Raw genomic sequence first — 15,805 nt, forward strand, 5'->3', positions numbered from 1 at the left:
TTCTTCTTCTTCTTCGACAGATCTTTATCACCTTCTTACTAGCTCCACTCGGGGCGTTAAGAGATTCTTATACACGCTCTGTAATCTTTCGTACTTACACACCGTACGAACAATCGACATTCCGCTTTTGCTGAATATTTATGTATTCCTAGCTTATGTGTTCTGCATTTGTTCTTCGAAAAATTTGCTGCTTCTTAGGAAGATCTTTTCTGAAAATATTTTGTCGACTCATAGACTCTATGATTTTTCTTATTCCTACATTCAGAAAATTAATCGTTTAAATTTTGAATTTCATTTCTTTACAGTATTACATAATATTTTGACTGTTTAAATAACTCGAATAGAAAAAAATAAGATATATGATTAATATGATATAATAATACATATATGAAAACAAAACGATTTACCATTATCATAAAATCAATTAATAATATGGAGAATAATGAAAACCTAGAACGTAAATAGGACCTAATACAATAGCACGTCATGAACAAAAGATTATAGAATTTTTCTGTCGGATAATCCTTCTAATCCATCCCGCTTTAAATCAAGAATCTTAACGAAGAATCTAACGAAGAATCTAACGAATTTGTCTGATGGAAAAGCCACCAGTCACAAGGTGAGTTGGAGACATCGCTGCAAAAAAACTCGTTAGAAGAAATACAGTCGCGTTACACTATGAATCGACAAGTAATCTAGTGATACAAGCACGTTAAGCTAACGAACATTCAATGTAAAAGAATGTGAGCAAAAGGATAGTAGAAACATGTCGGCAATACACCGCTAATATGCTGCCGTCACTACACGAATCGATGCTCGCTTACGAGCACTTTTAAAGGACGAAAAATGCTGATACCACTACTTTGCATGATAATTAATTACTGGTCTCGGTGTTGGTGTTGATGCTGCTGATTGCTACTCCCTTCGTAACGGATAATTTTCTTCGCTCCTGCTTTCTCTTTCTGTTTCTGCTTGGCGTTCATTCAACTCGTGGTGCACACAAGAGATCGATAAAACTCCATGGAAAAACGATGCCTTTTCGCACGAGTATAATCGAAAAATTTTACCTTTGATTATTTGAAAGAATAAGATAGAGAGATCGTTTATTTTAACCTTTATAACGATGCTAAGTGAGCCCAATTGGAACAAATGTAATTAAAAAGTCATATATACAGAAAAACATATAAAAGATTTAAGATTTTTTCTAATTGTTACAATCAAATGTCATCATGAGCTAATTTAGAATTAACAATAGAAGATGTAATAAAAATGACAAATGCTGTAGTAAAAGTGGGTGAGACAAGGTGGTGAAACAGACAAGTGGCTGAAACAAGGTACAATAAGGTTATCGCGTCAAGAGAGCACTCGCTTCGCACAACTTCCCTTAGCAAGGTCATACTCGTAAAATAGAAAAAAAAACGAACAAGTTCGAGCCACAAAGTACCGTATATCCGATACATCGAGTTCTTATGCCAACGTAGGTACCTATTATAGGAAACAGATTGATTTTCATTGTTGCTGGTAATATCATCTATTGTTTCTATATGCACTCCTCCGAAAACGACATGCGTTTTCGCAATTTCTCGACGATTAATCGAGCAAAGCAATAAAAACGATCACTAGGGAGAGATATGAGAGAATCCGAAAATGTCGAGAACCCAATGCTCCAAACGAATCGGAAAGAGATCGGATCGGGTAAAATTGGGCTCTAAAGTATCTCGAAATTCGAGGATGTCAGAATTCCCAAAAATTTCGAGAATCCGAATGGCGTTTCGAAACTAATTTCATTAAATTAAAAGTAATGTTTATGCATTATTTTATATCGAGGTACGTTATTTTACGAAAAAAGTTTGATATTACTATCAATAGTGATATATTGATAAAAAGAATGTTGTTAACTACGCATTTTAAGGTAATCCCACAATGTAATTCGGATTCCTCAGAGTCGAAATATAATACTTTCAGGAACCCGATCGGATTACAAAAAAAAATCTTGACCCGATCCAACTCCTAATGTCCGGATACTTGCACACGTCCATTGCCAGGACGAATTACTTTTCGTTCGAAATGCAACGATCGACGGATGACGTGTTCAAATGATTTTATTAACATTTCGAATTCTGGCGTTATATATAGAAAGAAAACAGAAAGTACAGACATTAACATAAAACGAAGATCTAGCTTCTCGAGAAAGAAAGATCGACCCTCTAATCTTTTGTGGCCCTTGATCAAACGCATGTCCGCAAAAGAAAAAAAAAGGAAAACGAGAAGAGGGTCATCTCCTAAAGAGAAAACGCGAATACAAGCTATGCAAAAGAAAAAAACAAAGAAATTCTAATCAAGGATCTCGAACTTCATCGAAATTCTTCGAGAGCGACTCCACTCTCCTTAAACCGTCGACCCTTCCGAGAAGCGTATCGATTCGTTCGAACATCCCGTCGACCATTATCGAGCGTGATGGCAGTGGCCGCATCCTAAATTATGCACTTCGCAGACGAGATTCAGTTCGAAGATGCTGCCCACTGTGAGACGGGCCACGTATAATTGATGGCCTTTAATAGGCTGAAGATTACAGCGTACCGTATTTTAATAATCATGATCGAACGACGGCTCTTCCTGTTATTATGCGCGATATACGCTGCGAATGGCAGCGATCGATTCTGGAACGCGCCCGAAGTTTCCGATTATAGGTGAGAGTGCTTTAACATATCGACAACGCCCTGCTATCATCTACCGGTACAATAAAAAAAGAAACGCTTTCAAAAAGAAACAAAACGATCGCGATAGTAACTCGTTTCCCTGTAGCTTAACAGTCGATCTTTCATTGAGGAAATCTTCTTGTTTCGATAATTATTATTCCAAGCATTTCTGCCATGCAAAATATTATATTTCCCTTCTTTCTAAACGAAAATCGAAACGAACGATCTCATGTTTCCCCTCAGAGAACTCGAATATTTCATTGCAAAGAAAGAAAATCGAAACAGCGAGCTCCGGTGAAGTAGTCCGTACATTCCTTAAGGCGAACACACCAAGCCTGAAGTGTTTACACGAGCCTGGTAGTTCTCTCGACGGAAACTTTAAACCAGAAAGTTTACCCTCCCTTTAGGACGCCTTACGTAAAGAGGATAGAAAGAAGAAAGAAGAGTTGAAAGATGAAGAGAAGAACGCAGGCGAGCAAGGATAAAGCCACCGTGGAAAAAAGCAGCACAAACGAAAAAGAATTCCTTTTTTATTATCCGATTCCGAACTTTGTTGGATCTACCCGGATAAAACAATATTCTGATGACAAAAGATATAAAAAAGAAAGGAGAAAAAGAGAGAGAGAGAGAATATAAAAAATCAAACAAGATATCTTTTTTTTCGTAAAAGATAGAATGGACCGAAAAGGATTATGAAAGAACAAAATTGTTAAGAATTCTAGTGCATTCTTTATACTTGAAAAGAATACACGAATGAATTTAAAAAAGAAAGAAAGAGAGAGAAGCAAAAAACGGAAGGCAAGATTACACATTTATTACCCTCTTCCTAATACATACAGGAAGATATATGCAGTCGGGTAGGGTGAGTACGAAGAATGCAAGCGACTTAGGGTCGGGTTATATTCTAGATAATAATATTGGGTTAATTGTATGATGGAGAAAAGCATACTCCATAAGGCAAACGTTCACTGTGAGCTTATAATTAAGGATAAAATGATGATGATCCTTACACCCTATCGTGATCGTGTGGTCAAAATTTCCAATACACACTTATCTATAAAAGCGGATGTAAAGCTGTTGAGAAAGAAAGAGAAAGAAATGAATAGATAAATTGAGAAAGTGGTGAAGATAATTAGATACATAAATAGATCGCTAAAAACGCACGAAAAAAACAGAGATGAGATAAGATGAGAAGCAGAAGAGGAAAAAAGAGAAAAGAAAATGTGTATCTCACGAAGCTACGCACAGAAAAGATACGATGAGATCTTTCGACAAGATATTACGATATATCAGGAGAATCGCCGCACGTCGCGGTAATACACGTTATTACATGTTACCGAACGATCGAGCTATCCGATCGAAGGATCGATCGACAGCGGAGCGAGTGGACGTTTCAATCGTAAGGGAAGAGAACAACAAGAGGCAAGTGTTACTACACAATTCAGCTGGCGCGGAAATTCTTTTCTTTCTCACTCCAATATGAAATGATCAAGTGCTTCCTCAAACGCCAACCCGGAACAAAGGAAGAAACGGTGATTAATGAGATCGATGGGAGAATAATGAAGTAAAAGATGAATTCCGATGCCTTATCACAGAAATCGATAACTATCGTGTAGCTGCTCGAATCGCGTTCCGAAGATTAATTTCAAATGAGAACGAACATTGATGCCATCGAATTGACGACATCGAGACTCTTCGTCTTGGTAAATCTCGAAAGTATTTCTATTTTCTTTTTTCTTTCTTTCTTTCTTTTTTTTGCTAAAAAAGAAATAGGAAAAAGCGAATCTAGGGGAATACGAGGAGTCGGTCGGTTTATCCTGGAACCCACGTAATTCTAGCTCAGGTAGGTCTATAAATAGAGAGCATGTACGTGTTGCCGACCTGTTGCTCGAGAACTCTCGTGTGAACGTCGGACCCTGAGTAATCGAAGCCCATTGTTCCGAGTACCTCTTGCGCACCGTTGGCACTGCCTCCGATGCCACCTCACGTTCTATCGTTCATGCCCAAAAGCACTCGCCGCTCCGAGAGGTCATTAAATGTAATAAACATTCGATACTTTCTTAATCTTCTTTATAATCGACAAAAACAACTTCGAACATAGTATCGGTCTCAGCAGACTTTATTTCAATAATTTCTACTTTATCGAGAGAGAGAGAGAGAGAGAGAGAGATGTTTATTACTTCCTCCTTGTATTCTATGTTCTTCAGATTCATTGAGAATTTCTCGTAAATTTATAAAATCTGCTCAAGCAATGCTAAATTTTTAGCTGTGTAACTCGATAGCAACGAATTGATTACTTATGGGAATGTTGATCGGATATACTTTGAAAGCAATGCCATAAAAAATATGCACTGATAAAAGTAAATGTTCCACAGATATAATCAAAAGAAAGAAAAGATTTTTTTCGCATTGCGATCACTATTTGACAATCGCGTAACGAGCTTTTCGGTTAACAAATCCCGCAGTTAGCAATGGGACCAGTCTAGAAATGTGTTCGCATTCTGTCACACGGAAGTCAGAGTCTTTAAAACTGACAGAGCAAGAATTTCCCTTTACCGAGGGCCAAATACTTCATGCATTTGGAAAGAGAAAAATATATACGTATCTTTACGTATGCTAAGTGCGTGTGTGCGTGTGCGCGCACGCGTGTGAAAGAGAAAGAGAAAGGGAGAGAGAGAGAGAGAGAGAGAGAGAGAGAGAGAGAGAGAGAGAGAGAGAGAGAGAGAGAGAGAGAGAGAGAGAGTAAGGAAGCAGAGATAGAAACAGCAGCACCCACTAATTGTCATAATTAACCGTGGAAGAGTTCCCAGGTTCAGACGCTTGGAAGAAATATCGGTGGTTGATCTCTTCGGTTAGTCATAACAGACTCACGGAACTTTATCCATTTACTCTTCGTAATTTGCATAACTTCATTTAACCGCCTCCACAACTCCGCCTCCGCATTGATCTCGTGATCTTTAACCCTGTTACATCCTGGCATAATCTGAAACTCGCGCTAACTTCGGCTCGACCTTTCTCAGCTTGCATTTCAACTCGATTCACTTCGTCTTGTTCAGAATCATCGGACGATCAGATACAAGTAGTAGCCCATTTTACAATACTCAAAGTGTCTTCTCTCGACAATAACGAGATCGCAATATTCCTACAATTTCTCTACCGTATAGACGCTTCTTGATTTTATGATAACGATCTCGTAGAAAGTCTCATATTTCATTTTTCAATATTTTTCACTAGGTTGGCATTTGAAACAACAGAATAGAAAATAAAACAAAAATTATAAAATTAATTATAAAAGGGAAATAGAAAGAAATTATTGTAATACAATTCAAATCACTATCTAAATCATAATTAAAAGAGAAAATATTAATCAGGATTAATATTAAATATCAAGTAGGATTAAATAAAAGTTACGTAATACCTAGAGTACGAATCTACAAATGCAGCCTGAGATATAATTAAAAGAAAAAAGAGAAAAAAAGAGAAAGAGAAAGAGAGAGGGAGAGAGAAAGAGAAAGAGAAAAAGAGAAAGAAAGAAAGAGTGAAAGAGAGAAAAAACAAAGCATGTTTCAAGGGTCGTATCGAAAGTGTCAGCGACACACTTGAAAGAAGTATCCTTTGTTATCCCTGGAAAGATGAAGCACTCGAGATCTCCTCGCACGAAGTGCTGTCAATTATCGAGTTTTAGTCGTCGAAACATACATAGCCCGCGCAAAAGGAGGAGATGAAGCGGTGAGTACCAGAGCATGGCTATTGCGATTCACCTGTTACGAAAGACGAACAGGCCCGTTATTCATTCTCGACAACGCTCGGAAAGCATCTCGGAGACAACTCTTCGGAGTCGCATCTTGTCGGAAATAACCGTTTTCTATTGCGTCACGATGCCACTAGAGATCCCTTTCGGGATCCCAACTCGAGCTCTGACATACGGACACTCTTCAATGACCATCAATCGTTTCTCCAACGTTTAGGATACTCTTTTCGACGATTCTTATACGATACAAAAAAAGAGACAGAGAAAGAAAGGGAGAAAAACAAAGAGTTCCTCATGATTGCTATAAATGATCGGAAACTTTCTGATTATAATATATCTCTTAATAATAGCACATCTTACCAATAAAACGGGAATGCACAAAGTATTGCATATGATCCGCATATATACGATACAACGGACGTTAATTACTCTCAAACGCGTCTCTTCAACGTGCATGCATAAAATAATTTACTGTCCATAATTTATTCCGTCTTTTTATATATGTATTGAATTTGATTACCCTGATTACTCTGAGATATTTATACGAGATATGTTATAATTACGTACAATCGATAAAAATACATTTCATATCTTATTATTAGAATCAATCTCGATTAATTTTCGCTATTTCAAGATTTCTAAGTACATATTTTGAATTTCGTGTTTAATCCGCAATGTCGTGACAAAACTGCCCTCACGAATGCGACGTCAAGTCTCTTAAGTTCCCAGGTGAAGGGTAATCATATTCCGCATTCCACAATAATGGCGAGCGAATGCAGCCTCCGGGCTCTAACGGAATATACTTGAGAGCAGGCAGCAGCCTGGTTCTGTCGAAGCAGTGGGTGCATCTATAGACAACTCGTCTTTTAGCATCGGCCTTTAAGAAAGAAATTTTTATGTCACTGTAATTATCACTATGCCAGCTGTCAAGGAGGAAGAAGGGGAAAAACGAAATTATTGTGTTTAACCTATGAACCAGACACGTACCAGCTGTTATCGATTGACAAATTATTGGTACGGTGATAGTGAAAAGAGAGAGAAAAAGGAAAGAAAGTAGACATTTAACGGTTTCGATGATTATGGTGAACATAGCTCGTTCGACAGAAACAGATAGGTATTCATTGAATGAATCTAGTAAAAGCTACAACGCATAGAAAGATAGTCTATTATTCGCTAGATAGCAAAGAGAAAAAAAATTGCTTTTCTTCCTTGTAAAGCAATTCCGTGGTCTCAGCTTTTATACGGACACGGTGCCCTGCGTATCGAGAGCGCGAGTGAAATTAGTCTTGGTTCAATGATTACAGACTGCGATTTGGTTCTGGCGAGCAAGATTGAAAGTAATGCAACGAATCAGAATAGATCGAAAAAGAACAAAAAAAAAGAAGAGAAAGAGAAAGAAATAGGAAAGGAAAAAAAAAGGAAAAAACAGAAGGTGGGCGCGACATGTGTTTTCATCTATTCCATTCATACGACTCTTCCGTGCCTTTTTTTACTGCCGTTGATATGACAATACGTGTGGAATGCTACGAGAGTGATCGGCCCCGTTATACAGATTTGAGAAACGACGAATCGTGTTTGACTTCTCGTATAATTTCTGTATCTCTCTCATTTCTTTTCTCCTTCTTCCTTCCGCCAAACAATATCAAACGCTTGTTATTCAGATACGAGAAATTTTAAGAGTTAATAGATTGATTAAGGAAAACGAGAAATATTCTTTTCAATATTTTGGTTAATCATTGTATTGATAATGCAATTATCATAAATTTTAAACATCCTAAATATTGAAATAATCAAATTAGAAACTTATTCATCGTAGATTGAAATTCTTGAGATTCTTATTCTTAATTTTTCGATAAGGCCATATATGTACGATATACGTTAAAATAATTTGAAATGACTAAAATTACATCTAAAAATCGTATTAAAGAAGAATCTTAATAAAAATTAATCCATTGTCGATGCTAGTTAAAAAACTAAAAAAGAAACTAAGTGCGATCCTTTCTCGGATTATTCGAATACGAAGCAATCATGCGAATGCGCATACTCAATGTGTACTGGAGTATCCATTCACCGAATTCCGCTTCTCAATAGTCTCTACAGTGAATACGCAATGACGTAAGGCCATGATTAGCTTTCAGCACGGTCTACGGAGTTTATATATAGAGCTGTTCAAGCTGTGTAAAAAATAAGGTAAAGCGCGCACGTTACAAGAAGTGCGACGATTCAAAATTATTTGAAAGAATAATGTCTATTGCGTTAATATATTTGTGCATATTTATTAGTTTTTGGAAAAAGAAAAAGAAAAAAAGAAAAGATGAATGTGATTTTACTGAGACACGCGTGTAAGAAAAGCGTCAATATGGCATCGTTAACGATCGTGCGCAAGACATAGAAATCGCTTAGAGTATTTAGACGTCTTGTGCTGCTTCTTTATGTTACAATAAAATGTCGGCTGAGAAGAAGGAAGAAGTTACAAACTGAGAAAAGAAGTTGTCGCATAAAGTAACTACCTACGCTCTTTTATCTCTGTATTACTTTGATTGAGTACGTTGTCGTGGTTGAAATGCATCAAATTTACCAAAGTTTTCTCACCATCTTTTCCTTCATGATTATCCTCGTCTAATCCTTCCGTGAACTCAAACGATTTTGCAATGATTCAGCGTCCTTGTATACGTACCTACGTATTAGAGCAGATATTTGAAAAGGCATAAAAATTCTAATACCATCATTGAAACGCGTTCATTTTTTACGGATATCTACAATAATACGAAAGAATTATTTTAAAACAGTCAAAAGCCTACACACAGAGAAGCTGTTATTCCCACACTTCCTGAAGTCACAGTTGCCGAGTTTCATGCACGCATATTTACACGAACGAATGCAAACGCATTTAATTGCATCGCATCATTTATGGACGCTCTAAACGTCGATAGCACTCGTTACGGATTTTCACACCTTCATCGACACGCGTACTACATACCTCGAAGCATTTTCCAAGATTCATTCTCACACAATTCATAGCTCGCTTACGAGAATTACTTAGTTAAAGTGCGAAAGTATGCGATTGGCTCACTCCCAAGCATCAGCTATTGCACGTTCGGCTGTCAAAGAAAATCAGCTTGACAGTTCCAGTAGAACGAAACGTGGCTGAACGAGTCTCTTATCTGTCTTCCAAACGAATATTTGCAAAATTGCTTTATTGCTTTTAAAATGTCCGAAACTGATTGTCTTTAATTTTTATAAAACTATTTAAGCTTCGGTGAATGGCGGCTAAAACTTGATAGTTTTAACAAACGTACAACTTTCGTATGATCACTCTAATTTCTACATGTTTTACATTTTATCTGCTTCTCTAATCATCGCAATCTGCTACCAAACTCTACAAAACTACGTATACTTTTTTATCAAATTTACAACACAACAAAATAAAATTTATTTTTCTACTTTAATAGCACACAGTTCTTATAAAATCTAATGAAAGTTTTTCCTCGTTTGTTACAGAGGACGGAAGATAAGTGTCGATATGTCGGCGTTGAGCACCAGCTCTTATAGATCTGAAATAATTCTTTGCTTGGTGATCTTCCTGGTCCCACAATGCACGCATTCTGGTAAGTTTTCATTTCATAAAAAAAATGGATCTCGTTTTAGAGAATTTAAAACAGCTTCTCTTTCAATCATTCTTTACTTCTTTCTATCAATCACTCTCTCTTACGTTCTCTCTCTCTCTCTCTCTCTCTCTCTCTCTCTCTCTCTCTCTCTCTCTCTCTTTTCGATAAAGTAGAAATTATTGAAATAAAGTCTGCTGAGACCGATACTGTGTTCGAAGTTGTTTTTGTCGATTATAAAGAAGATTTCGATCTTGTTCGAGACAAGCAACCAATAAATTTTCTCCTTCCCTTCGAGATTCGAGTAATTTTTACGATTTTAGATTTATCTAAACATCTCGTGAAACGTGAAAACGTCTAAATAAGCTAAATAATGTCTAAATGAGCATCAGTTAATACAAGCAATTTCTACTCATTTGACACTAGTCAATGTTAATGTACGCATTCATATGTGTGCAGATATGTATACACGCGTGCAACAAGGGCAAGATCCGAAGCTAACAGGCCGTCGAACCTCTCAGCGCTCACTTCTCTTCGACCATAGATAGCTTACCTCATAGCACCTCTGACTTTGACCAAGTCGCTAATTAAAATTTTTTCCCATATACCCAACACGCTAATAATTCTCAGTTCGTCTCCAAGATACGATTACTTTTTTTATCAGAATTGAATTTCTATAAATTTCTTCTTTCATTTATGTCTTGCCGACTCGAACGATTATCGATCTATCAACATGCCTAAATAATAACATTTTTCTTTTGAGATATCCAATATCTAAACTCGTGCCTTTTCATAAACATTTACAGCTTAAATCAGAAACACTTTCCTACATGATCATAAAAAGAACAGAAAAAGAGTTAACTATCCTATTTTGCAATCATTCTAGAAAGAACACAGAGTTTTATACGAAGGAGAACATTGTGACTTGCAAAAACGTTCGACAATGACTATTGATCGAAAATACGTCGTTGTTGCTTCTCGCTTCTTTTCGTCAATCAGCTGTGCAAAGATGAAGGAGCAGGTAAACGAAAGAAGCGGGAAGAGATCTCTTCATTGATGAAAGCGAGATCTTTCAAACCGAGGTTACTAGGTGATCTTGTTCGTCTTTCTTGTCTTCCTGCTCGAATACACACCGATACTTCTCTCCTATGTACCTACTTACCTATCTATGATTTACGTTGGTTTGCATAAGTTGGATTTTCTCGAGCGAAACAAAACGAAAAATTCTCGCACAATCTCTGACTCCACACAATAAGAAAAAAAAAAATCTATTTATTTGGAATATTCTCCCGATAATGACTTCGTATTTGAAGACAATAAAAAAAAGGAAGACAAATAGAAAGATATACAGTAGACAGCTATGTAGCGGTTTTTACACTCGCGTCTGCATCCGTGCGATGCAATGAGAATTCTGGTTAAACCTGTAGCCTTCGAAGAGCCGCCTTTCAAGCTTCTGGTGGAAATGTCACTGACCGCGCGTACCTCAGCACGTTGCTCACATACAGTCCATGTCCCGACGCACCTGATGCTCGAACCATTCCATATATTTATGTATACCAATGAAACCACAGTTTATCGTTATCAAAGCGCATACAATAAAATCCGAGGACTTTGCTCGACTGCAATGTCATTTCGATCCTCATATTACATAATCGTTTAGGAATAATAATAAAATTGGTTTTGTTAAAAGATAACGTAGCAACATCGTAGTTGTCTCTAGAGTATATATCTATTATACACACACACACACACACACACACATATCGGATAGAATAGATAAGAACTTTAAAATTAATTATTATAAAAAGAGATTATAGAAAAAATAGATTACTTATATAAAAATGATGTAATTTTATCATCATTATTCCAAATCATCATTTCGATACGTTTTTTAATTGTGAAAGCATCAAAATAAAATATAATATATACAAAATTAGAATAAAATTATTACATCAGTCTCATTATTTTTCGAATAATATTTAATAAAAATAAAGGAAACTTCCTCTTTTGCAAAAGTTCCGCTTTTGCTTTAACATTTATCATATTAAGATTATGAGATCAGCCGTGATCAACCAACGACATAAATGAAACGCGTGGGTACAACATCAAAATAACGCCAATTAATTAATCGTATGTATAGTGTTATCTAGAAATAATTTGAGCAGGATTTCATTGAAACGCACTCTATTCTTTCAATCGACTCAATTACAAACATAAACGTGTGAACTCGATCAAAAATTTTGAATAAACCCACATTTTTACGATATAGATATATTACGCGCTTCCCATCGAAGAGAATATAAATATATTTACACGAGATTAACATTATTCCATTTTCATTTACAAAATAAAAAACAGCAATGAACTCAATTCACAAGTCTCGCTAAGGTAATTTATGATTATTCTCGAAAAACTCGGAAACAATTTAGTATTATGCTCAGAATCGTTTAAACAACTTTGCTTGATCGCATATTTTCGATATCAAGTAGTATTTCTTTGAGTATAATCAAAGATAATCTTTTAAATTTGGCTAATCACACATCGATCGATTCGTCATTAACATAAGGTATCGATCTTGTATCTTTTCTCGTCGATCCAGGGTATATTGAGAGAAGCCGCAACCTTGAAAGCGATGTTAAATGCAGAATTTCGTGCATACGATACAGCAAGAATTACAGTCAGGTGTTTATCCAAGCGTTGATGGTAATGAACTTTTGCGAAGCAAGGCCGCCGGGAATGATTTCATAATGCGCGCAATGAATTCCTTCGTCTCTCTTCCTTTTTCTTTTTCTCTTTCTTTCAATCTGTATCTTGTATCCACATTCGTAATATATAATAACAGCATTATGCACCCGTACGTGTCTCTCAATATAAAAGGGAGGGAGATAAAGTTAAAATGAGAGAGAAAAAAGAAATGAGAGATGCGCAAGATGTGCGAGAAGGATAAATAATAATGGAAATAGAGAAGGAAAGAATTTGAAGAATTGGGGAAGGAAAGAGAACGTGGCAGTACATTAGCTTATATATTGTCTTCTTGCAATACACCAAGATGTATAGAATGTTCCGTGCTCGATTAGCGTTGAAGTAAGTAAAGAGCTCATTAATCATCCATAAAATTTCTTTTTCAAGATGAAAATTTACTATCCTCTTGAGTAGTTGCTCGTAAGTCCTTTCGATTCATTTTATTAAAGCGTAAATTGTCGATCTTATTCAGATCTCTTAGAATCAAGCTTCAACGTTACAAAATCCGTTTGGATTATATATTAATATTATATTATATATACATAATTTATATATTAATACCTGGTAATAATGGTCGACTTTTTATCGAGCAATTTTCTGAAAAAAAACGAGAACACTTTTTTCCGTCATTTCAAGTCATTTTTTAGCAAATAATCATCCCCTCTCCTTAATTCGACAAATGAAAAACTTCATTAAATATCTTATTGATATTCATCGATAGCATTAACGACAAGACGAAACTACAATTTTTCGCCTGTTCTCCACAACGGAGATGCTCTTGAGATAAAGCAACCTCGCTTTTGTATCTACATTCGCCACTCAGGAGACAAATCTCGTTCCAAATTATTCAACTTTTTATCAACCATCACAATGCACGATTTGTTGAAAAGAAAAGAAAGAAAAAGAGAGAGGGAGAAAGTGAGAGAGAGAGAGAATGAAAATTTATTGCCGTACATAATATACGAAGGATGTATAATAATAAGAGTTTATTAAATTTATCAGATAACTTGTGACATATCATTTTTCATGCAAAAAGATCATTAATTTACAATTACAAGTATTGGATGCTTCTCTTACGCGACAACGTAATCTAAGAAATATTATACTGAATCATATCGAAGTTAAAAGCTGCACAATATTATATCGGCTTATTCATATAATAGTAATTTAGGTAAAGCAACGTACGAATAAAAGTAGATACATGCATATAACATACGAGAAACTCATACGTGCTGAGTCCCGTGCGTCTGTCGCATATACGTGGAGGCACGCGGAGGCACTTCGTGAAACTCGTAATAGGGGCCCCATTCACAGACCCGTCTAATGATTCCCAGTACAATTCAATTCGCTGGAAACTGCCAGCTTCGGATTCCACAACAAGCAAAACGGCAATCAAAGTGAAATACAAATTTTAATATTCCCAGGTTGTGATATTTTCTATAATTTATTTTCAGCGAAATTTTTCCATGTTTCTCTATGAAAATCTGTTTGACTAATACGTTAAAAATGTCACATTATGACAATATTTTTCATTTAAAAATCAGAGACTTGATAAATGAACTACAGAAGAGTCGAAATGTTTCAATCAGAAATAGCTTAAAACCGTTGTCTATTCCTCCACCAGGAACGTATTGTTCAATGAAAAAGCGATACAAGAGATACTAATCCTTCGACTCGCGATGCACGTAGTCTCCGCAGAAACGCTTCATGCATTTCAAAAGAGTAACGTCTACTTTTTTAGAATGGAAAACATCTGTGACATCGTGTAAAAAGGCCTTTTTCCTTCAATTTCGCGACAATGATGTAATAAATGTACCTCATAAAAAAATAATGAAATCATGCACAGGTCGTCGATCGTAGAATTTTATTAAAAATGAAGGTAGACTTTTTAGGTAGGAGCTCCGATAGGAGAACAAATTTCGCGAATATCGTAAATTAAAGAAATGCGTTGGTGGGTCCATAGATAGGTAGTTACTCTCCTAAGAATCAGAAGACTAACTCGCCGATTTACGTTAAGGAGGATGCTTTGTCGTGTTCCAGGGACAATCGAAGACAAGTTCCGCTCGCGGAACTTTAATACCAAGAAAATTATAAAAGCGACGCGCGAGGGAAAAAAGTACAAAACGTAGGTAGAGAGTACGAAAAGGATAAAAGGATAAAGAGGAAGGAAAAGAAAGAGAATTTTGTATTCCGCGTACACTCGGCATACAATTCGTACGACCAGGGCGAGGGTGTTAACGAGAATTCGCCCACGTACGTTCGCGCCATATGACGCTTTGACTCACTCCGTTGTTAAAGCCTTGTTCACCCTCTAGACAAGCGCCTCCCGCCGCCTGGTAATTATTATGATAAACTGCGAGCACCGAAGCTGTATTCGTCTCCTATAGGATTCGAAAGAACAACCGAAACGACGACACGAAAGCTCGAATTTTTGAAATTATTCATACCTCATTTTAATCACATTTTTCACAATAACAAAGAGAAAATCTTTCCACTCGGATGCGGTTGAAATCCCGACTTACACTCTAATCTTCTCCTATCGAGTTAGATGACGTCGTTCCGAGAAAACGATTAAGTTAATTTTTACGTTGATAATACGAACCATTTCGTGCCTTAATAAAAAACAATCTACACACAAAGTTTCTTCGAATCTTTCAAGCTATTCACGTTTACTTTATACTTTTTACACAATCAGATATCAATCGATGCAAACCGAGGTAACAATGTTAATAAAATCGAATTGGTATATGTATGTATATGATCGTGGCAATAACATCCGCATTGGTTTTGTTACAGCGCCAGTATACGAGCAAGATACCACAGAAGTCGCAGAATACGATGGAGGTACGTAGATACACGCATTCGCTCCACTTTTACTCTTTCTAATCAGCCTACGCGCACCTTGAGATCAGGCACCTTGTAGACACAGGCGTATTAATTGTAGCGCAGCGAACGTATTGGCCACACGCACTGATTCGTTCGATAATTCTGATCGAGTCGAGTAAGTT

At 36.5% G+C, this 15,805-nt stretch overlaps 1 protein-coding gene across 1 annotated transcript in view; it reads left to right on the forward strand.

Annotated features, from left to right (window-relative positions):
- Positions 1–15,805, forward strand: part of LOC122636620 (titin) — a 41,310-nt gene that overhangs the window by 12,041 nt on the left and 13,464 nt on the right. The window contains exons 2-3 of the mRNA XM_043828030.1: positions 9,952–10,058; positions 15,594–15,641. Of these exons, the coding sequence (XP_043683965.1) occupies positions 9,952–10,058; positions 15,594–15,641 (155 nt within the window). The remainder of the gene's footprint in view (positions 1–9,951; positions 10,059–15,593; positions 15,642–15,805) is intronic.

Source organism: Vespula pensylvanica, chromosome 1, assembly GCF_014466175.1.
Source record: "Vespula pensylvanica isolate Volc-1 chromosome 1, ASM1446617v1, whole genome shotgun sequence".
In the NCBI taxonomy this organism is placed as follows: domain Eukaryota; kingdom Metazoa; phylum Arthropoda; class Insecta; order Hymenoptera; family Vespidae; genus Vespula; species Vespula pensylvanica.